General features: G+C 44.1%; 1 protein-coding gene across 3 annotated transcripts in view; it reads right to left on the reverse strand.

The window, feature by feature from the left end:
* The window catches only part of LOC142768597 (uncharacterized), a 60,650-nt gene that overhangs the window by 5,790 nt on the left and 30,062 nt on the right, over positions 1 to 24,798 (reverse strand). For all 3 annotated transcript variants that reach the window (XM_075870603.1, XM_075870602.1, XM_075870604.1), the window contains 2 exons: positions 18,044 to 18,070; positions 14,512 to 14,532 (listed from right to left, as the gene is read on the reverse strand). In XM_075870603.1, coding sequence (XP_075726718.1) covers positions 14,512 to 14,532; positions 18,044 to 18,070 — 48 coding nt within the window. The remainder of the gene's footprint in view (positions 1 to 14,511; positions 14,533 to 18,043; positions 18,071 to 24,798) is intronic.

The raw sequence follows: 24,798 nt of genomic DNA on the forward strand, positions 1-24,798 counted from the left end.
GACTTTATTTAGATGGCTACGCTGGCTATACGCCGTGAGCTTCACAATGTGTTGTTTCACCCCTAATAAAAGCACCGCATTTGATGGCGCGTTGATGTGAGGGCAGAACACGATGAGCTAGAGCACTGATACAGGCCTGGCCTGGCCCTACGGTCGGGCCGGGTAAAGGATGAATTGTTGGGTAGTGCCCGGGCCCGGTTTGAGCTCTTGAGCTTATGGCTCGCTTCGTGCTCGGACCGGAGTCACGCACGTATTAGGTCCGGGTGTCATGGATATTGGTAAATTGACGCCTTTACGATGTTTGGCTTTGTTTCGCCAACTAAACATTCAACTTAAGTTCTCGACTGAAAAGCTGACTCCTCCTGAAGGAAGGTAATTGAAACAATAGTATATGCTTCATCCACGTGTCGTTCCACACAGGTGCTAGCTCTGTTAACATTTGACTTCTTGTTTACCTTTCACTTCTCCTTCCGTACTATAGCATCCGCTTTATCGTTTCTACCATACATTTTCTTCTCCTCTTGTACGGCTGCCGTGAGCTGCAAGCCTGCAATTAAAATCTCGAGTTAGACGGCCGGATTTTCCTACCCTGCGGACACCGAGACGTTCGGCCATTAGGGACTACGCAACCCACTCTCCCGCTTCCCATCTCAGCGGTTGTGTCAGCATATTTCTGGACACTCGACACACCCATTCAATAGAATGCGCAAGAGATGGTACAGCTGATTGGCTTCGCAGCTCTAATAAAGTTGTTCTAGAAAGCTCCTAGTCCAATCTTGATTTAAGACAAGACTTTCAAAGATCGAAGGCTATGTTGCGAATCCCCGCGCTGTTCACCAGTAGTCGCTTCGAATACCACGCTGATCCCCAGTTGTTGCTGACCGGCGTCTACCCGACGCTTCCCCGCTGACGTGGGTTGCCGAAACGTCAGGGTTACGTCGGAACCGGTCTCTTGTGGTAGGATGGCGTAACTTCGGGTGGAGGAAACGAACGCTGACGAGATGGCGTAACGAAAAACAAACAGGTTTATGGCACAATAAACACTTATTTACAGCATAAAGAGGTTAGGAGTATAATATTCCACAAGCATTGTGGTTGAACCGTTATAGCTCAGAGCAACGTCCAGCACTTTCAAGCGTTCTTTTTAAGCCCTGTCAGGCTCCTCATCCTTGAATTAAGCACCAACCAAATACAAACACAAGATAACTCTTTCTGAAGCTTCATTCAAGTACACTCGCTCCCTATGTGCGATTTGATGTTCTAAAACCACCATATAATTATGAGAGACGCCGTACTAGAGGACTCCGGTAATTTCGACTACCTGGTGTTCTTTAACGTGGACCCGAACCTGAGCAAACGGGCCTGCAGCATTTCCGCCTCTATTAGAAATGCAGCTGCCGCAGCCGGGATTCGATCCCGCGACCTGTGAGTGAGCAGCCGAGTACCTTCGCTATTAGACCACCGCGGCAGGCCGGTCCGCAGAACAGTCATTTCACTTCTTGACGCAATGCTCCTCTGGTATGAGTTTCACTGAGGAGAGAGAAATGGGGTTCTCTCCCGGAACAATTGGCGGTTGGGTTGCTTCTTCAACCTTTCCCTGGAAGGGCAGCCAAGGAGTAGAGACTTTAATTGCTTAGTGACTACCTGCGCAGTCGGGCTTCCTCACCATCTCCACAAACAAGCCAGCCTGGAGAAAATGCTTGTAGGGCTCACGAACCGTCTTCTAATCTTTTTGTCGCTCCCCGCAGCCATGCGCTGGTTCCGAGAGAACTTGGGTTTCAGGCGAGGACGCGCTGCCCAGCTACGTTTCTCAGGGGCAGAGTGGCGCCTACTGACGAGGGTCAAAACTTTTCCCTCGCCAGATGAGTCACGAAGGGTAGCAGACACCGCTTCTGCACGAAGTGGAGACGAAAGGGTCCGTAGCTTAATGCCAGGGATTCACCTTCGCTTGTCGCATGGTCTGGGTAATTGCCGAAAACTTTGACAGCGTATTTGAAACTCGCCCACATGCACAAGCAAGCTCTCGGCCCCTTCGAACAAACCAAGCCAAGAGAGGGATGGCAAACCAATTTTCTTTACTAGCTTTACATTAAAGCTCTCACTCAAAACTCTCAGGACTCCCTCGTGCTGAGAAACGAAACGTGCTACCTTACACATTCATATAGGAACTTGCACGAAAAAACTCAAATATCAATTTTGATACTTTTTCAAGAGCCTCTCTGAATGGCTTAGAAAGAGCAGCTGAGCGCGTCAGCATTTTCATTTAAATTGCCCTTCTTATACCTAACGTCAAAATGTTATTTCTGAAAAATCCTGCCCCACCTCATAAGGCGACTGTTCTTATATGTCACGATTCGCAGCCACGTAGGGAGACAATGATCTGTCTTTACTTTAAATTTAGCTCTTCTAAGGTAACCCTGCAACTGATGAATGGCCTACACAATGCAAGCACACTTCTTTCCCGAAGCGCAGCAGGTCATCTCTCGAAAGCCCGAATTCTGGCTCAAGTAGAGCGCATCTTTTTTCGTTACCACTATCGTCTTGACATCGAACGGCACCAAGGCCTCAATTTCTAACATAACACTTAACCGTCAACAACTCAGTCGTAGTCTGGAACCTTCTAAGTTAACGGCTGATTCGTAGTGTCTCTCGTCTTAAGAAAGCAGCTTCCTTCTTTTCGTTCCTGACCACTTTTGTCGGTTCTGTCCTGCTGAAAGCATTAGTCCGGAACTCGGATTCAGTGAGCGCTAAAATTTTCCTAACGTCCGTCTTTGTTTACGGCCGTTAAGAACCGTCTACTATTGAGACATTAAACTCACCAGCCTCCCGAAACCCTAACCTACACTGTTACCTATAGTCCGTAATCTACCTCAACGTTTATGGAAAGGTTTATGATCCGCTCATGATCAATCGATCGATCAGTCTTGAAAAAAAAACAATGAAATAGAGAAAACAACCACTGTCTTTCGCAGCTTAATTCGGTTAAATTTACCTGCCTATGCTAACACATCTCAGTGAAAACCACTGGGCTCTCCTGAGCGTTTCAATTGCTCTCAATTCTATAGCGTTCCAAATTACATAGCACCAATTAACAAACGTATATTCCCTCACAGTTTGCCTAAATGTTCCTTTATACATTACGTTGTAACACACTGTGTACAACAGAAAAGTAATCCTAGGTGAAATGCTCATTGAAAACACTTACAATAATTGCACAGGTTTTATGCTAAAACCGTACGCTAGATGACTCTTAACTCTCACAGCACGTAACGACAACTCTACCATGTCGCGTCAAGCTTAATCATTTTACGAAATCATTCTGTCTACGCTAATATCTTCCCCCAAATGCTCATTTGCCATATCTTCCCCCAAATGCTCATACGATTTGACACTAAACATTTGAAAATACTAGAAAAATAACACAATTTTTCAGTTTTCACTTTCTGCACGTATTCGCAGTAATGAATAAAGTTTTTTACTAAGCTTCAGCCTTTAGCTCAGTGGTTTTCTTTTAAAAAGGTTTAAAACACATCGCGTAAATTACAAAATGAAACGGGCTGAAATCTGTATATTCAATGCAACACTGAGTAACCATATTTAATACGTTACACGAGCCGTCTGCTCCCCCTTTCTGCCAACTAGATTCGCTCTAATCGCACACGATGGGGTCACAGTCTCGGCCGTTTTTGAGCACGCCAGAGGTTACAAAACGCACAAACACTACGCGGTGTCCTGCTTTCACACCTCATTCAGCACTTCGGCCGTCTCTCCTCAGGAATGCAACATGGACGCCAGAAACAGGAGGGATGCCTGGGTAATAGTGCCTTTGTGTTCGCTCCCACGCGGTACTGAGCAATGGTGCCTTTTTTGCTTTGACCGTTCGGACAAGGTCGCCTTCCCGAAGTGGTCGAACTTAACCGCACGTTTCCTTGGGGCGACGCACCTCCTTTCTGCCACTCACACCTGGCCCGCTGCTTGTGCCTCCCTGAACGCCACCATTGACGTTTCATGAAACGGATTACCGGCGTACCCTTTCGTCTTTCTGGCGACGGAGTGGGACTTGTCGTAGGCTTTCGCAGTGCCGTATGCTTCCACTTCTTTCTTTTTCGGCGATGTTTCCGTACCACCTCAATGATATTGATGCACTGCTGAAGCGTCACATTATTGCTCTCATGATCCATTGCGCTACATTTGACGATGTCGAAACGTCCTCTTGAAGAACTAGAAAGGTTTCCTGCTCTTCACTGAGCCAATCAGGGCTGCTGACACCTTCCTCAACCACGCAAAGAACGTCTTTCGACATCGTCCCTACTTCCAGACCGGCCATGGCCTCGTTCTCTGCTTACTCTACCTTGATGGACTCTAGAATACGCGGCTACATTACTGGCGCGATCTCTGGTTCTTGCGCTTCAAGACGTGCCTCAACTTTCAGCGGTTTGCGGCGCGCCTCGCTTTCAGACTCCAGTCTGTGTCTTTCTTTCTTTTTGCTAACAGAAGTTCCGAATCTCTTGATTAGCTCTGCTTTAACAACTTCGTAGTTGTTTGTATCCTGCTCACTGAGTCACGCAACAACATCCGCAGCCTCGCAGGGCAGAACCGTGGGTTGCTTCTGAAACCAAGTATTTCGCTCACATGACAGTTACCTACACTTTCGTTCCCAAGAGTCTAAGATACAGACCCATATCCCATGATACCTCATATGGCTGCATGTACTTAGACTTCTCGAAGTCTGCCTCCTTGTCGAGAAGAAGTACTCCTCGCTGGGGTCCCAAGCAGTTACTAAACTCCAAATTTCGGCAGAAAAATGTCATCTTGAGATCTTCCTTTTTGTTTCCCCCTTTCTTTCCGTCTGAGCTGCTCTTAACTTTCTTTCAATGATGAGGTTCCATTCTTTGCTTAGTTCCTCATCCTCAGCCCCCAAATTATTATTCGCTTGAATGATTATGGGTTTTTGTGCCAAACCTCATGTATCAATTCCCATTTCCTCGCGCAACAGCAACATGTTTGACTTCTGCAGCTCCCGTAATTCCACGGTTGTACTGAGTGCCCGCTACTTCCAAAATAACTTCTCGAAACGGCGAAACTGAGTCTTTCGACAAAGTTAACTACCAGTTTTCAAATTTACCCTCTTTTAGAACCTGGTTCATTCAAAGGAAAAGCCAAGCACTCACCCATACGTAATCCACGTTTCGAGCCAGCTGCTTCCCGTGGGCCGGCTGTTGTTGTCACTTGTAGCTTCGTATCCCACCGCTGATCACTAGTTGTTGCGAATTCCAGTGCTGTTCAGTAGTAGCCGCTTCAAATTTCAGTGCTTATCACCAGTTGTTGCAGACCGGGGTCTACCCGACACTTTTTCGCTGACGTGGGTTGCCGGAACGTCAGGGTTACGTCGAACCCGGTCTCTCGTGGTAGGGTGGCGTAACTTCGGGTGGAGGAAACGAACGCTGACAAGATGGCTTTACGAAAAACAAACATGTTTATGGCACTTCATACACTTATTTACAGCATAGAGAGCTTAGAAGTTTCACAAACCAGGAGCGTGGTGGTTGAACCGTTACACGGTTTAGAGCCACGTCCAGCACATTCAAGCGTTCTTTTGAAGCCCTGTCGGGCTTCACCTCTTTGATTGAAGCACCAATCACACACAAACACAAGATAGTGCTCTCCTGGGTATCAGTCAACTACATTCGGTCCACCGAATAGTTATTGCACCTCTTGACGCAATGCTCCTCCGCTCCGAGTTTCACTGATGAGAGGGGAAATAGGACTTTCTCCCGGAACAATTTGGTGCTTGCGTTGCTTGTTTCGCCTTTCCCTGGCAGCCAAAAAGTAGAGGCTTTAATTGCTTAGTCAATACTTGTGCGATCGGGCTACCTCGCCGTCTCCTCAGGCAAGCCAGCCTGGAGGAAATGCTTGTAGGGCTCACGGACGGTTTTTTAAAACTTTTTTTCGCTCCCCGCCGCTGGACGCTGGTTCTGAGAGAATTGGCGTTGTGGGAGTCAAGCCCTGCCCAGCTACGTTTCTCAGGGAAAGCATGGCACCTACTGACGTTGGTGACAACAGCTCTCCCACGAAGACGATGAGATAGGCATGTTTAAGGAACACCCGGGACGCTGGCTCACTTTCTGAGTGGCGTGGCTCGCATTGCCAGATCTATGACAATTTAGTAGCGACGACATTGGGAGCAAGGTTGCATTATTGACTTTGTTTTTAGGATTAAAACGCACGGCATTTTGGAGTAAGTTGCCTGCTCAGGAGTCGACACGACTGTTTTCAAGGCCAATGGAGTTCTTAGTCGTGCTGTGTCAGACGTCTGGTGGTGTCTGCGTGCCGGCAGGTATTACCTCTCCAATCGTACTCTCTCTCTCATAGTAACAGCTGTCGGCGCGTGCACTTGTCCTCGCCCCTTGTAACTGCAGCAGGAGATTCGGGCGGAGGAGGGGAGAGTGAGTTGAGAGGAGGAGCGTACTACAGGGTGCAAGGGCGGTCGCATCGCAGGAGCACGGCAGAGCTCTCGCTTGTGTGCTGGCAGAGTAGGCGAGGGTAGGTGCAGTGCTTCGCCCCTCCTCCTTTCGCCGTTCTCGGTCCCTCCTTCCTGCTACCCACTATCCCGTCCACTTGCTCGAACGTATATGTAAATGAATTGAAGCATGTTCCTCACTTTCCACTTTTCATTGGTGGCTGATTGTGATAGTAAGTGGTTACAGTACAAATCCTTGTTTCGTCATGAATTTATGCCATCCAAATTACTATGCCGCAAACTCTCGGCGCAAGAAATGCAAGTGCATTTCCTCACGATCCCCTTCGGGCAGGTTAGCGGAAATTTTTCTTTATATTTGTGCAACGCTGCCTAGCCGGGTGCATTCCGCAAATGGCTAAAGTGCGTTTTTTTCCTTCCTAATGCACAGCGAAAGCTGCATGCGGCCACGAGAAAAAAAAAACCCTTTGACATCAGTGTAACGAGTGGTCTCCATTGGCTGTGCTCTCAGTTAGGTCATTTTTAGTGTCGTGTTCAAGAAGCTTGCCTCTGGCGCCGCTGTAAGTGATGTCGTCCATCCCATCACAGCTGTGTCAGCGAGCACACGCATACGTTTCAACGAGGAGCTTCCACATGACTAAGCCATTGATCCTATCAGCCGATACTGCAGTCCGGTCACAAAAACAGGCTGAGTGTCGGCAGTTCCTGCAAACTGAATACAGATGGTCCAGTAGCCTTTCAAGCCACGCCAATCGTGGACGCTATTGCAAGCGCCGGTGGCAAGGGGATCCTGCCAACCTTACTAGCGAGATACCTCGCGATGTCAAGCGCGAAAATTGCGAGCTGCACAAGTGGCGTTGCAGGCGCGAAGGCATCGACGTTGTGGTTGAGGGAGCCCGTTTCTCTAGCGGCACTTTAGCTTCGGCTGCGACGTCTGTGATTGCATTTGGTTCGAGAACATCCTAGCAATGATCGATGACTTCCGGTCTCTAAAATTACGAAACAATGCCATGGGTGCACTGAAGGGGTAGTTCCCTGTAACCAATAATTGGGAAATGCACTAGTTCAGTGTCTGGTTGAACATATGCAAAACTATATGGCCACGCATTTCAGCTTTTCCTGATTCACCATATGTATGGAGTGCTAGAGCGGTGGTATTTTTCTCTGCATTGTAGATAGGTGGAAATTGCAGAATACTTGTTACTTTCTCTCAGTAGCTCTAGCTCATATGCAATGTATATAGACTCCATTTATAAATGGTTTTCATTTGTTGGGTTAATGTAAATTGTAGTCGTTATTTCAAACGCAAAACGTTTCAAAGAACGTTTGCATTTTTGAAACGTTTGCGTTTCAATCTATCTATCTATCTATCTATTATCTATCTATCTATCTATCTATCTATCTATCTATCTATCTATCTATCTATCTATTTATCTATCTATCTATCTATCTATCTATCTATCTATCTATCTATCTATCTATCTATGTGTGTCTAGCCGCCTACGTCTGGGTGCTCCCGCAGTCATCACCTGCTTAACAAGCGTAGAAAAAAATTCTCATACGGGTAAGTGTTTGACAAATATAATTGACTGGTCTGGTTATGAATAACAACATACCATCGCGCACATCATAAAAACCTTTTTTATAGACACCAAGGATCACGTTGTAAAGGTATGCCCAAAGGTGATTCAAAGTATTTTACCGAGAAACGGTGATAAGATATTAGTAATTTTTATGCGGTAACTTCATAAAAAACTGTCACCGGAACTATAGAACGAATGCATTGAAATATTAAAAACTGTACTACCGGCATGATTGGAACAAAATCATTCTCTCTGGCTGTCACGTATTCTACCCGAAGGCCATGCCATGTGTATACTCCAATGAAAAAGGTCCTATGCACGTGTACAATCGGTGCACTTCTCAAAGTCTAATAAACATAACATTTTATTTCTTTGATTCAGTAAGCTTTATAACAATGTTGCTCTGCACGGAGGTGTCGCGAACAATAAATGCGTATGATATTCACACCCTCACATCGTAGCGTAAGTTTTGTTTCAATTACACAAGCATCTGTGCTGTAACGTGAGTGCTGGTTCTACGTGAAACCATAAGTTTATACTAACACATAAAAAGCCATTGAACTTACACTTCCTTGGTTTACTACCTCCTTCGGGAATACAGCGATACGCGATATTTTGAATTAGCTCTTTAGAATTTTGGATGTTAAGGGTTGCAGCAAAATCTAGCGAAATTGTTCTTTCTAATTTCTTTTTTTTCCTAAAAGTTGTTAAGCTTCAGGAAAACGAGAGCTCCTCAAATGCACGTGTTAAGTACTTATTTTAATAAATTAATTTTATATTTCACAATTTATACGCTAAGAAAATTTCTTGTTTTTTAGCAAGAAAAAAATAATTTCTGTACAGCGTGAGAAGTGTATAGAATGCATTGTTTTGTTGGTAGGTGTAATAAAATCTTTAAAGCGCAATGGGAACTTGCAGAAGCACACATCGGCCCAATTTTGTGTGTTGCCATGAGAGTTGACCAGCTATTTTCTTAAAAATTATGCCGCGTTTTACGGTTATCTGGGGCCCAAGGGGCTGCGACAGACATCACTATAAATGTGCTAAAGCTACTTGAGGTTTTAATTGTCCCTTCTGACCCTAACATAGAGACATCGGAGGGGAATCGAAATCTCTGCGGACATTAAAACTAATATGGTACAAAAGGAACGACTATGGCAAGTATAGTTCCTACTTTGATAACGGCCCCGCCATGGTGGTCTAGTGGCTAAGGTACTCGGCTGCTGAACTGCAGGTCGCGGGATAGAATACCGACCGCAGCGGCTGCATTTCCGATGGAGAAGGAAATGTAGTAGGCCCGTGTGCTCAGAATTTGGTGCACGTTAAAAAACCCTAGGTGGTCGAAATTTCCCGAGCTCTCCACTACGGCGTCTCTCATAATCATTCGGTGATTTTGAAACGTTAACCCGTACATATCAATGAAGTCAATTACTTTTATAACCGAAATATTTTTGTTTCAGAACGACCGAAAGCTAAAGACTCGTTGCTATACTGCTGAATGATATTAAAATAAATGTTTATGCTCTGTAACCAGGTGGTCATCTACAAAATTAAGAAAAAACAAAACAAAAGGGTAGTGTCATTGCCAACTCTCCTCAGCAGCTCAAACAATAGCATGCAAAAGGGCTCAGTAAAACGACTATGCAGCAAATAACTTGAAATACGTATTCTCTGAGCCAAAGTTGTACAGGCCAAAGTTTGCCCAGACTGTAGCAATGGCTGGAGACAAGGGGCGCAGGGTCTGCCACTGCGCTGTATTTTCCAGCCGACTTTCTACGTCCTGACTATTGTACTTCAGTCGAATAATAGAAAAATGGTAAATTGGCGTTGTTGTTCCTAACAGAAGTGCCAAAAGATCTCAAGCGTCCACTGAGCTTCCTATTAAACTCTATCAATACTGACATTTTCACAAAGCTTGGAAAACAATGCAGGTATGCCGCGATACATTGACATAATGTTGCAAGAAGCATGACGCTACGCTTTCCATAAAGAGCCGGTGCTTCGATAGGCTGCATGGGCCAATGCGACTTTGGTATTCGTTTGGCAAGGGCCTACCATACTCTTCATTCTCTCATCTCACCAGCGTTTTTTGCTATCTCGAGAGCCCACATTGCATTCAAAGTACAATGCCACGATATCGGTGAAAAGTCAAGAAAAACCCATAAAAATACGCACTGGTTGTTATGTGTTGCATGTGAACGTATGTGCCAAATTTCATAAAAATCTCACAAGACCTTTCCTCGTAATTTTTAACGGGTTTCTGCATTTACAGCTGCAGGTACTTACTCGTATTTTTTTAATGGTGTTGTATTTAGAACATACGCAAACAATGCATCCGATGCCTTAACATCATTCTCTTCATCCTGCAATCCCATCTTCTTCGATTCTTTATTCTCCGTTCTTCATCTTCTTTCCTATATACATCGTTTTCCCAGCTGATAAAATAAAAAAGCTATCGCTTGCGTAGCACAGTCCCCGAGCTTCGATGTAGTTTTTTTTTCACTCGTCGGCTCTTCCGTAATAGCTGGCCGTATATTTTGTTCTGCGGTGAAGATGGTTCCGACTGCAGTGAACATGGCTCTGACAGCACTGAAGATGATTCGTTGGTTTTGGCTGTGGTCCCTTGGCCTGGCGTACGTGGACAGTCATCGTGTTGTTCACTCGCAGGTGCGCTACCTTGAAAAAGGTTCGTTCGATGAGGGTAGATTCCAATTTAGAATTCCTTGCTTATCAGCTTCTCGTGGCTTCTGGGTGCACTTCTCAAAATTCGGAAGAGTTTCATACGTGACCGTCTTTTATAATAAATGTGGCTGGCCGTCGTTGCTTAATGATTTTCTTCAATTCCGAAAAGTGCGAGCATAATTTCTCGTGAACAGATAGCTTTCTCACAAGGATGTAGTCACCGAAGGCAATGTTTCTGGTCCGAGCTCTACGACGGCAGTCAGTGTAAAGTTTGGCAGAAGCTTGTTTTTGTTGGACACGCTGATGCAGCTGTTTCATCGACTCTGCTGGATTTTCATGAAGTGAAGAATTCGGTAATCTAGCAGTGAATAGTCGACTTCGTGGCAGTCGTCCTTGCAGGAGAACGGTGCGTGCCGCTCCTGTTGTGGCACAGGGCGTGCAGCGGTAGACGCCCAAATATTCCGTCACGGCCACACGGATATCATGCCGTTCGAATACTGCCATCTGAACAATGGACTTGAACACTTTTTTTACCTTTCTACAAGACCGTTTGCTTGCGGGTGGTAGACAGAAGAAAATTAATGGCCTATGCCACGTTCTCAAATGAACTCCTCAAATTCAACCGAGCTTAATTGTGGTCCATGTTCCAAAACCATTTATTTTGGGTAGCCATAACGAACGAACACCTTTAACAAAGTGTTTTTGACCATAGCCGTAGAAACTTGTCTTGAAAAAAACTTCTTCTGGCCATTTCCAGTGATAATCAATAGGCGTAACCGAATAACGACTCTTGATTGAAACTTGCGCAAAATGGCCAATGATATGAATCACAATTTTTTACCAATGCTCGTCAGGGGCAGTTACTGGCTGCATAGAGCTGCAGTAGGCCGTGCAGACTTGTCACTTGACTCGTAAACTATACATGGTTTAACTAGTTCTTCTACAAGGTCATTCATTCGAGGGCACCAGTACTTCTCTCGCAGTCTACTTGTCGTAGACTCACCCCCGGAGGCGATTCACGTGCGACTTCCATCAAACAATGAGTAAGGCTACTAGGAACTACGATCCTTTCACCGTGGTAGAGCAAGTTGTGCACAATGGTAGTTCGGCATGCACATTAAAATATGGCAATCACACCGTTTCTAGATATTTTTTTCAGGCCAAGAAGCCGAAACGAAGTCCATCACTTTTGTGATTATCTTGTCAGATGCACTCGCTGCTTGTCATTCTGCCAAGGCTAACATTAGAGAAAGCAGGCAAACAAATTGATCGTCAGCGACCTGTCCGGTTTCTCCGGGTAACGGAAGTCGAGAGAGTACATCAGCTACCACAATATCACTTCCCTTGCGGTACTCTTCTACACTGTAGTTGTAGCTTAGCAGTCGTTCTGACCAACATGAAATGACCAACCGACGACGCTGAATTAAAGCCAAAGCATACTCTTTCGAAGCAAAAAGCGTAATGAAAGTAGTCAGGTCACAACGTTAAGGATCTAGGTCAAGTTGATGGTAAGCAGAAGCCAAATCCCAATTCGAGAATGGCTTGGCGCCAGCGAAGCTGCGCAACAGCTCATCTGTCTGTGGTAGTGGAAAGCTATCAACAAACATTCGTATTGAGCCATCCTTTTTTCGAACAACCACTATAGGAGGAACCCACTGAGAGGTGGCAACGCACTTGATTATGTCTTGAGCTTCAAATTTCTGCAGCTCAGACGACACGTTTTCACGTAGGGTAAATGGTAGCTGTGGTAATTTGCTGAAAACGGGTGGAATGAACTCATGATTCTTAATTTTGGGCTTGAATCAGTTGGAAAGTCCAAGCTGTTGATGAAAAAGATTCTCACACTCTGAACATAACTCAGTTGGCAATGTAGGAGTGCTGGAGGGACAATGCAAGGCACTGAAGTGGTTTACCTTCAATGTTCATCTCTAGGGCCGCAATGGCGTCTAAGCCCAATACAGTGGTGCCCTCAAGTACAACATACATAAGAATGCAAGGAGTTCTGTCTTGATACGCCGCTGAAGCGACAAAACATCCTCGAACTGTTATCTTCGGCTTGGTGTAGTAGAAAAGCTGCACTGAGGTCGACTTTAAAGGATAAGTGCTCAAAAAAACTGACAATAGAGTTCTTCAGCCAAATTAGTGAGAGAAGATTTCATATTAACTAGAAACAAGATAGTGTGACTTTACACTGCGATGAATGCGTGAATGCCCTGCCTGTGTCCCTTGACAACACAAACTGTTTTTCTGCTACACTGAGCTAATGTCGCCATCGTCATCAACTTGTCGAACTTTCACAGAGTATGCAGACAACCTGCACATAACGTCTAAGTGCCCAATTTTCTTGCAGAAATGGCATCTGTGCCAGCGAGCCTTACACGCATGATTAATTATAAGGTGATCAGCCGCCTCACAACGATAACAAGCTCGAAAGTTTGTGGTGCCTTATACAGAATACCCCAATGGTTTGGCTTTGCGCTTAGTAAAATATGCACATTCATTTCTTCCTTCTGGAGGCAGAGAAGAGTTTGCGTCTTTTTCACATGGCGAACTGAAGCGTCATCGCAAATTTTTTTTAGCTTGGCTGACGGCTTGTTCGTATTGGTTAGCGAGTGTAATAGCTCGTGAGCGTCAGTGAGGAACCTTCAAAAAGTAAACGCTCACGTAACTGATGATTCATAGTCTTCGAGACGAGCTGGTCACGTAACATGTCATCAGCGAGATTTGCAAAATCACAGTCAGTGATGAGAATTCGCAAAGTAGTGATGTATTCTTCCACTGTTACATCTGCATGCTGAGCATGGTGCCTCAACCGTTGTCGAGCCACGATAACGTTGACTGAACGATTGAAATGGTTCGAAAGCAAGGCAATTGCAGAGTCATACGCATCGTTTGTCGAGCTGGTGTCGCCTGTACTTGAAGAGCTGGGAAGAGAGGCGGTAGGAAAGCCAGACTGCACGTCTGCCAGCTTCAATGTGAAGAAGATCCGCTGTCCCTCCAAGCCAAGACAGGCAAGCAGGATCGCTTTCCGGTGGTCGACTGGAAGATCTAACACTCCAGAAGCCACCATGTACATCCGGAAGGCCTGCTTCCAATGGTTTCATGGGACAGCCGGATGACTAGGCGAAGGCAGGAAAGGGGGTGGTGGTTGTAATTCCAGAACGCTCATTGTGATGATGCAGCACAAATCAGCAGGAACATTACTCTTGCATGGGTTGAAATCTCGCCGTCAATACCTTATATTTAGAACATACAGAAACGATGCATCCGATGCCTTAACATCATTCTCTTTATTCTCCCATCCCACGCGCTCATCTTCATCTTCTTTCCCTTATACTTAAAACAGGTTGCTGCCTAACTGTTTATTTACAAAAAAAACATGTTGATACGTGGCGTAAAGCTGTGCGGAAATCCAAAAAGTGCAGCATTCTCTTACGAGATGAACGCTTCGCAAAAAATCGACTCCTGCGAGGTGTAAGATTTGCCTACTTATACCGCTATGTCTTCGACTAAATTTTGCTGTTAAAAAATATTGACTTCCTGGCACGAACAGAGTTTAAATCGCAGCTCACAGAGAAAACCACGTGCTTATTGAATGCCTAAAGAGATAGGTGAAACAGGATGAATTATGCAAGGCTCGATCATTTGTAGCTTTAAAACATCCTCTCGTGAACTAATTACCGTAAAAATCATGATAGCTTGTCCTAGGCTCAGATATCAGTTCAGTGATTATTGTCATTGATTTAGAAAGTTTGAGTGGTTCTTTACCATTAAGTCGACGTGCACCTCCTGTAAGAAAATGAGTTGAAGAATATAGGTTAGGTTTTATCCTTTCATTATTCGTGAAGTTCAGCAAACTCGTGGTTCACGAAAGGAGTGGGACACAGGGCAATCATAGCAAAAAATTTACATCAACGAGAGAAATGTAGCTGACGTACTGGGACATTCAATCACTTGTGAGACTTCAGAAGTATACACACTATTGCCAGACAGCTACGCTACTTCAGTGAAGCTTGATGGCACCACATGCGGTTTCCATGAAGGTCTCAAATTAAAGTGAGCAAGAGTGGCACCCGATAAAACAGCTGCAATATGTAAGTAACACGGACCACAACATCATCAGCCCCAGCACGTGTCTTGTGCCCGGAAGGCCATAGGGTGTCTCCCAATGGCCTCCAGCTACCCAGTCCTGGCGAGTTGAATCCATTCATAGCCTCCGATTAACGTAATACTGTCACCCTACCTAACGTTGGCCGTCCTTTATTGAGCCTGCAGTGTGTTGATGTCGTGTCTAATGTTCTAAATGACTGCATATTTTATTGCGCTAGCAATTAAAGGGTTAGGATGCATGGCCTCGACTTTCTGTGGAGTGAACATTGTCTTACCGGCCAAGTTCTTCTGGGCGCGCACTTACCTCGCGAGTGAACAAGAGGAGGGGGCGCAAATAGTTGCCGCGCTATCACGGCAACGATCAGCGCGCGGCTCTTCCCTCCACAGCAGGCGGAATCTTCCACGGGCTGCACTCTTAACAAACTAAAATTGGTGCCAGAAGTGTAAGTAGAGTGGCCGTCTAGTTTTACATGCGCTCTACACATAACAAACTACCACCAGTGACGACACACGACGTATAGCCCTTAGCACCAGCATGCGCTGCCCACAGGAGGCGATTCTCCTCAACGCCGTCACTACACACGAGCCTTGTTGTGGTCATTTACTGATACCCCACCGCAAAGCACTTGGCTACTTAGCAAGTGCATGTCTAATACAAATATTATTGCTCATAAAAATGCTTGCCTTGCTTCGTGAAACATTCGAATAGGTCACCATCACATTCATTGCTTCGCCCTTTTGGCAAAATTGTGACATTTGAATGTCTTCATGGCGTTACTTGGTTTAGTTTTTATTTTATTTTTATATCAGCTAGCTACTACTTCTGCTTTTTTTGTGCTATCTGTTGTCTCCATATGTTTGTGGGCCACTTTGTACTATTTCCGTAGCAATGACCACTGTATCGTCGAACTTCCTTCCAAGTGTCTTTTTTTCAGGTCCCTGCACTGGCAAACTGCAGTAGTTGAACAGATTCCTCTTTATTATTAGTTGTAATTTTAAGGTGACTGCAATGAAGCAAACCAGCCTATAATCTTTTTTTAACTTCCTTTACATCAGTATGCATAAGATTTTTTCATGACGTAGATAGTCTTACACTTTTTACTATTTAGGGGCTCGTGCTCTCAAAAGAATTTGCGGTATTTCTCGCTACTACATACTATTGTCCTTGCCATCTGCCTATTCATTTTTAACTATTGTTTGAGGATCTGTCTCTGATAATGTACCAAGATTTTTAACCATGGCAATCACTGCTGATGTGTGAGATGACATCTGCAAATTTCAATTGTAATGTTATTCTTCGTACCATTTAATCATTTTGATGCATAATCTAATTGTTAGAATACTTCTACTGGGCCGTGAGTAGCTCGGAGGATATGACATCTGCCGGACCTTACGATCAAAATTTGCTGCTCTTGTGCAGGAGTAGAAGAGTAGCTGTGTAATCTCTTCAGAATGCCAAACTTTTCACGCAGGGCGATTAAAAAATACGAACGTCGTTACGGAAAACAACTCAAGTGCATATTGTAATACTTATAATGTAGTAGACATTACAATTTCTCGTTCATAACACTGAATAAGTTAGCCATAAGTACATTTGTAACTACAAAACTATTCGCCTAATTATAAAAATGCCAAAAAGGCATTTGTTCACAAGCTGAAACGACCTCTCTATGTGCTCCTTTCAGTGAAGTACTAATTGTGCATTCACTTTTCGTTTTCTGATAATAAAGTAAGCCTGCAAAATGTGAACAATAACACGTGATTGCGCTACTGCGCGCATCAGGAAGCAGTGCCTTAAACAAGCTCTTTTTAATGTAGCCATAATAAACGAAATAAACGTGGGAATAAATAACGCGCAGCGCTCTTGCTGCTACTTCCAGTTCGACGAAACCGCGCCGTTTTGATCTTTAACAGCCAGGATTTATTCAGAACAGTGGTTCAGCTGCATAATCAATGAGAACAGGTGACCGTGTATGGATTGTGGTAGTGACGTACAATCAATCTGAAGGAATGCCTGCAATATTGCGACAAAAGTTTTGGCGCCTGACTTGTATTTTTGTCAATATGCGGAATGCTATTTCTGGCAACGAAAACAGGCAAAGCGGCTGCTTCCAGTGGGATCATTTGAGGGCGCTGTTTAATTTTGTAGCTGAGGGCGCATTCACGTGTTATTTATCATGTTTCGTGGGCTTTCGTTTTTAACTGAAAAAATCTACACCTGATGAGTGCGTTGTTGGATGTAGAACACAGAGATATCGTTTAGCATGCGCATATTTACCTCTTTGATGTTTTGATAATTAGCCCGCCGCAGTGGTCTAGTGGCTAAGGTACTCGGCTGCTGACCCGCATGTGACTGAATCGAATCCCGGTTGTGGCGGCTGCATTTTCGATGGAGGCGAAAATGCTGTAGGCCAGTCTGCTCAGATTTGAGTGCATGTTAAAGAGCCCCAGGTGGTCGAAATTTTCGGAGCCCCTCACTACGGTGTCTCTCAAGCATATGGTCGTTTTGGAACGTTAAAGCCCACATATCAATCAATATATTGATAATTGAGCGAATAACTTCGAATCACAATTATAATTATGACTATTTATGATATCATTAACAAAAAGTTGTAGCGGCTATTTGAGTTTACTACGAACAATATGCACTAGGTTTGCTTCGCGTAACGACGTTCTAAAGTTTGTAAATTGAACTACGTGAAAAAAGGGACACCTTGTATAAACTGCCTGTGGCATGCACATATAGTTGAACTCTTGTTTTCCAATCATTTTATGCACAGCCGCCAGACACTATCAGGTGTTGTGTTATTTTGTATTCTATGAACCCATTTAGCCAAAAAACAAATTAGTGATTGCTCAATCATTTAAATTGCTTTCATTCAAGGTGCTTGCGGCACACACTTGGTTCCTTGCAAATGCGCTGAAATTTATTCACACTTGTACGATTTAGGCTGTTTATAGGTAGAATGCTAAATCACGCACCTTAGGTTTCTGTGATTTGCTTTCCAATTAGTACTACTGAGGAAGGCACTTGTTTTCGTCATGGCAATGTGTACGTTCTAAGACCTTCAGCATTGGTAATATTCGCTTTAAAGGGGGCAGTGTAGAAGTTATAGGTGCCCTACATTTTTTTCTAGCTGCGTGATTTCCTTCATATCATGCGCAAACAAAATAACTTGTTTGTCCTTACCATTGGCATATACTCGTGATATGGCACCTGTTAGGAACAATAAAGGTAAACTCAATGTGAGCCTGTACTAAATAGAATTTCATTTCTATTACCAAGATAGTCACATAAATATTGAGAGAAGTTGTTGATATGCCAACAGCGAAGCGCGAAGAAATGACGACCTGGCAATGTATCTCGAAAATTCATTACGCATAATTTTACGTCGTTACCAAATTATCTTTTCGGTATGTTTACTCTGCACTCTATAGGTAGCGCACTTTTCTAGCATTAGCAAAGACTTGTGATCGTATTTCAAATTCTGCATACGCACAACAGTAGCATCAGAAAGCAGGTGATGTATACCGCTTATTATCCATTACCAGCAGTAAAAGTAGGGCTAGTTGGTACACAATTTGGCCTGACACGAAAAATATTCAGGAAAGAAAAAGCCATTAGGACGAGTGCTTGTACAGGTGTTTATTGTTTCCTTTGCGTATGTAACTAAGTTCTGCAACACAACCACAAACATTTGCGCTCTAGCATGCAATATACGTTTTCACATTACAGTTCTCCAAGCACAGATTCATTCATGAAACTATGTGACCCATTAATTGTACCTATCCAGTATACTAATACATTGAAGTTCAAGCAGAATATATACCAACCCTCTCTTGAAGCTTATTTTCAATTCTTCCTGTTCTCTGAGAAACTTCGAGACACACAAGAATAGCGTACATTTGTACACTGCACATGTACAGTACATTTCTTGGGATTGCTGTTTTCTATTTATCCGCTCAAAAAATTTAAAGAATGCACAAGCACCATTTTTTCGGAGGCCTAGTAAAGCGTAGACTATTATATAGTGCTGGCTTTTCTTGACAATAAACGCCATATATATGTTAGAAGGATGGCAATGAAGATATTGCGTATATATAGGCTGCTGTGCCAGTCGTGTCCTAATTAAAAAGCGCTTACAGGCTGATAATAACTAGGTAATGGACCTAATAATATGAGCAGAAACAGGTCAATAATAATTTTCTTTTTTTCCGCAGTGCAGGAGTGTCCGCATCATCTCGAGTGGTTTCACCCTTAGCATCCCTGTCTTCGTAACTTTAGAAATGTAGTGAATACTAGGAAGTAATGACAGTTTGTATAACAGTGTCAAACCCAACCTCCAGAAGCCCGTGCTAGGTTTGGTAGAGAGGATTCCGAATGACAACAATAGGAAGCAGCCTCCTTCACCTAGCACATATATATATATATATATATATATATATATATATATATATATATATATATATATATATATATATATAAGGGAAAGAAGTGTATACTTAAGGGCTCGTTTTTCCGTGTTTTAACACAATATTAATGAAATCTAACAGACAGTATTGCCAAGGAATGTACTGGGGAAGTTATTAGAACCATCATCATCATCATCATCATCATTAGCCTGACTTCGTCCACTGCAGGACAAAGGCCTCTCCCATGTTCCGCCAGTTAACCCGGTCCTGTGCTTGCTGCTGCCAATTTATACCCGCAAACTTCTTAATCTCGTCTGCCCCCCTAACCTTCTGTCTCCCCCTAACCCGCTTCCCTTCTATGGGAATCCAGTCAGTTACCCTTAATGACCAGCGGTTATCCTGTCTACGCACTACATGCCCGGCCCATGTCCATTTCCTCTTCTTTATTTCAACTATGATATCCTTAACCCCCGTTTGTCCCCTAATCCACTCTGCTCTCTTCTTGTCTCTTAAGGTTACACCTGCCATTTTTCTTTCCATTGCTCGCTGCGTCGTCCTCAATTTAAGCTGAACCCTCTTTGTAAGTCTCCAGGTTTCTGCTCCGTAGCTAAGCACCGGCAAGATACAGCTGTTATATACCTTCCTCTTGAGGGATAGTGGCAATCTACATGCCATAATTTGAGAGTGCTTGCCGAATGTACTCCACCCCATTCTTATTCTTCTAGTTACTTCAATCTCGTGGTTAGGCTCTGCGGTTATTACTTGCCCTAAGTAGACATTCTTTTACAACTTCAAGTGCACTATTACCTATCTCGAAGCGCTGCTCCTTTCCGAGGTTGTTGTACATTACTTTCGTTTTCAGGAGAATAATTTTAAGACCAACCTTTCTGCTCTCCTTGTCTAACTCCGTAATCATGAGTTGCAATTCGTTCCTGAGTTACTCAGCAATGCAATGTCATCGGCAAAGCGCAGGTTACTAAGGTATTCGCCATTAACTCTTATCTCTAACTTTTCCCATTTTAGGGTTCTAAAAACCTCCTGTAAGCACGCGGTAAATAGCATTGGAGAGATTGTGTCCCCCTGCCTTACACCCTTCTTGATTGGTATTCTGTTGCTTTCTTTATGAAGCACTATGGTAGCAGTTGATCCCTTGAATATTTCTTCCAGATTGTTTATATATACTTCATCTACGCCCTGATTCCGCAGTGTCTGCATGACGGCTGATATTTCTACTGAATCAAACGCCTTCTCGTAATCTATGAAGGCTATGCATAGTGGTTGGTTATACTCTGAGCATTTCTCTATTATCTGATTGATAGTATGAATGTGGTCAATTGTTGAGTAGCCTGTTCGAAATCCTGCTTGTTCCTTTGGTTGATTGAATTCTAATGTTTTCTTTACTCTGTTAGCAATTACCTTTGTAAATAGCTTGTATACTACAGAGAGCAAGCTGATCGGCCTGAAATTCTTCAAGTCCTTGTCATCTCCTTTCTTATGTATTAGGATGATGTTAGCGTTCTTCCAAGACTCTGGTACCCTTCCCGTCAGGAGACACCTCGTAAACAGGGTGGCTAGTTTTTCTAACACAATCTGTCCTCCATCTTTCAGCAGATCTGATGTTACCTGATCCTAACCAGCAGCTTTGCCTCTTTGCATGCTCTCCAAAGCTTTTCTGACTTCTTCTATCATTACTGGTGGGGTGTCATCTGGGTTACTGCTAGTTCTTATAGTATTAAGGTCGTGGCTGTCTCGGCTACTGTACAGATCTCTGTAAAACTCTTCGCTATTTTAACTATCCTATCCATATTTATAGTTATTTTGCCTTCTTTGTCCCTTAGTACATACATCCGAATTTTGCTTATCCCAAGTTTCCTCTTCACTGCTTTGACGCTTCCTCCGTTTTTCAGAGCGTGTTCAATTCTCTCCATGTTATACCTTCTTACATCGCATACTTTACGCCTATTATTCAACTTTGAAAGCTCCACCAGTTCTATTTTGTCTGTTGTACTTGAAACTTACATGCTTTGACGCTTCTTAATTAGGTTCTTCGTTTCCTGGGAAAGCTTGCCAGTGTCCTGTCTAACTATCCTGCCTCCAACTTCCACTGCACACTCCCTAATGATACTCGTTAGATTATCATTCATTGTATCTACGCTAAGGTTGGTTTCCTCACTAAGAGCCGAGTACCTGTTCTGCAGCGACACTCTGAATTCCTGTACTTTCCCTCTCAGTGATAGCTCATTGATTGGCTTCTTGCGTATCAGTTTCTGTCGTTCATTCTTCAAGTCTAGGCGACTTTGAGACCGTACCATTCTATGGTCACTGCATCGTACCTTGCCAACCACTTCCACATCCTGCACGATTCCTGGGTGTGCAGTGATTATAAAGTCTATTTCGTTCTTATTTTCGCCATTAGGGCTCCTCCATGTCCACTTGCGGTTTTCTCGTTTTCGGTAGAAAGTATTCAAAATCCGCAAATTTTCGCGTTCTGCGAATTCTACTAGTAGCTCTACTCTGGTGTTTCTAGTGCCGATGCCATAATCTCCTACTGCCTGGTCTCCAGCCTGCTTCTTCTCTACCTTTGCATTAAAGTCGCCCATCACCATAGGATACTGTGTTTTTACCTTACTCATTGCCGATTCCACGTCTTCATAGAAGCTTTCAACTGAAGCGTCACCATGGCTGGATGTAGGCACGTAAGCCTGTACTACCTTCAACTTGTATCTTTGATTCAGTTTATTTACAATACCTACCACCCTTTCATTAATGCTATAGTATTCCTCTATATTGCAAGCTATGTTTCTGTGAATTAGGAACCCCACTCCCAGTTCTCTTCTGTCTGCCAAGCCCCGATAGCAAAGGACGTGCCCATTCTGTAGCACAGTATAGGCCTCATCTGTCCTCCTAACCTCACTGAACCCTATTATATCCCATTTAGCACCCTCTAGTTCCTCGAATAGTACAGCTAAATTTCCCTCACTAGATAAGGTTCTAGCGTTAAACGTTGCCAAGTTCAGGTTCCAAAGGCGGCCTGTAGTCCAGAGATTCTTAGCACCCTCTGCTGCGTTGCAGATCTGACCGCCGCCATGGTCAGTTGCTTCGCAGCTGCTGGGAACTCCCAATGGAATATAAATAGGAAGAAAAAAAAAGTGGATGAAAAAATAACCAGCCGTGAGCAGGAATCGAACCTACGACCTTACATTTACGCGTTCGATGCTCTAACCACTGAGCTACCACAGCGGCCTTCCCTCCATCCACTTTTTTGGGTTTATGTGTGAATTTAGTAGTAGGAGTGACACTCAGCGCCATCTATAAGCCAAACGACGAGTGTCAAAACACTCTTATGCGCATGCTTGGCGTCACGTAGAACGTGAACTTATTATGAGCGGGCAGCTGACTAATTGTCCCTCTTATACAACCTAAACACACCAAGTCTGCCAGTACGAGACCCTCGTTCAAAGAAATAAGGAAAAGAAGTGTATACCTAAGGGCGCGTTTTTCCGTGTTTTAACACAATATTAATGAGATCTAACAGACAGTAATGCCAAGGAGTGTACTGGGGAAGTTATTAGAACCAATGGAATGTAAATAGGAAGAAAGAAAAGTGGATGAAAAAATAACCAGCCGTGAGCAGGAATCGAACCTACGACCTTCGAATTACGCGTTCGATGTTCTAACCACTGAGCTACCACAGCGGCCTTACCTCCTACCACTTTTTTGTGTTTAAATGTGAATTTAGAAGTAGGAGTGACAGTCAGCGTCATCTATAAGCCAAACGACGAGTGTGAAAACACTCTTTTGCGCATGTTTGGCGTCACGTGGCACGTGAACTTATTATGAGCGGGCAGCTGATTAATTGTCCCTCTTATACAGCCCAAACACACCAAGTCTGCCAGTACGAGACCCTCGTTCAAAGAATATATATATATATATATATATATATATATATATATATATATATATATATATATATATATATATATATATATATATATATATATATATATATATATATATGTATGTATATATATATATATATATATATATATATATTGCTCCACGACGATTTTACACAGAGGACGTTGCCGTTGCTTGGATGCCTCTGCAATGCCTGATAAAGAGGAGAATGACGAGTCTTCAGAGACTACCCCTACCATGCTTCGTCCAACTACGCAGCAAACAAAAGCACCGCATCCAGCCGCTACTAATCGCACCGTCGTCCTGACTCAACCACGTGACCCAGGCATCTTTTCGGGCAGTGCCAGTGCCGACGTGGAGGAATGGCTTCAGCTGTAGTAACGGGTGAGTGCTCTGTACAACTGAGATCCGACGCTCATGTTGGTGAAATTTATTTTTTAGATTGATGACATAGCTAAAATTTGGTTTTGCAACCACGAGGAAGAGATCACGAGTTGGCACATCTGTAAACAGAGAGTCAGCGATCTCTTCGGCAAGCCCATTGGACGTCGTCGTGCTGCGCATCACGACTTGTCGCGTCATCTAGTAGACTCAGCAGACCTTTTTAAGAGCAATGAGTCTATTTACGTTTTGGTACTTTCCGCATTCAGCAACATCGGAGATCACCAACACCACGATCCTCACCTCACAAATATCATTGAGTGGTCCCACAACTCTGAGTGGTCCCACAACTCCTCCGTCTCTTTGTATGTTCTTGCTCCAAGATGGCGTGTTATATCGCTACGACATGCATCCTGACGGACCTGAGCTGCTATTGGTCATACCACAACATATGCGTCAGACTGTCCTCGCACCGTTTCATGGTATTCCGACAGCTGGTCATCTGGGAGTTTCAAGAAATAATGACCGCATTCGACCTCGCTTCTTTTGGCCCGGTATTGGCCAATCTGTCTGCTGTTACGTCGCCCGTATGCGAATCCCGTCAACACCGCAAAAACCAGCAACCCTTCCAGCGGGACGCCTTCAGCCCATTAAGATCCCATCCAAACTCTTTTGTAAGGTAGGTCTTGAGTTACTAGAACCTTTCCCTTCTTTAGCCAGCAGAAACAAGTGGATCGCAGTCGCCACGGATTACACCACTTGGTATGCCATCACGCGAACCCTTCCTACCAGTTGCGCGACCAACGTCACTGACTTCTTACTGGAAGACCTCATACTACACCACGGGGCTCCTCGACAACTGCTTACTGATCGGGGTCGCTACTTTTTATCACAAGTTATCCAAGACGTATTACACTTTTGCGCTACAAAGCACAAGTCCACAACGGCGTATCCCCCTCAACTTAACGTGCTCACACAGCGGCTAAATAGAACCATCCCGGACATGCTCGCAATGTACGCTTCATCCGACTATCGTGACGGGGACTACGCCCTCGCATTTTTGGCATTTGCCTATATTACGTTCCGTTATGATACCACAGATTTCTCACCATTTTTCCTCCTGTACGGGTGAGAACCCACACTGCCTTTTACACGCTCATTCCTGCCGTTAGTCACACCTCAGAATACGCCCGCGATGTGATCTGTACAGCTCCAGAGGCGCGTGAGATTGCT

Source organism: Rhipicephalus microplus, chromosome 8, assembly GCF_043290135.1.
Source record: "Rhipicephalus microplus isolate Deutch F79 chromosome 8, USDA_Rmic, whole genome shotgun sequence".
Classification (NCBI taxonomy): Eukaryota; Metazoa; Arthropoda; class Arachnida; order Ixodida; family Ixodidae; genus Rhipicephalus; species Rhipicephalus microplus.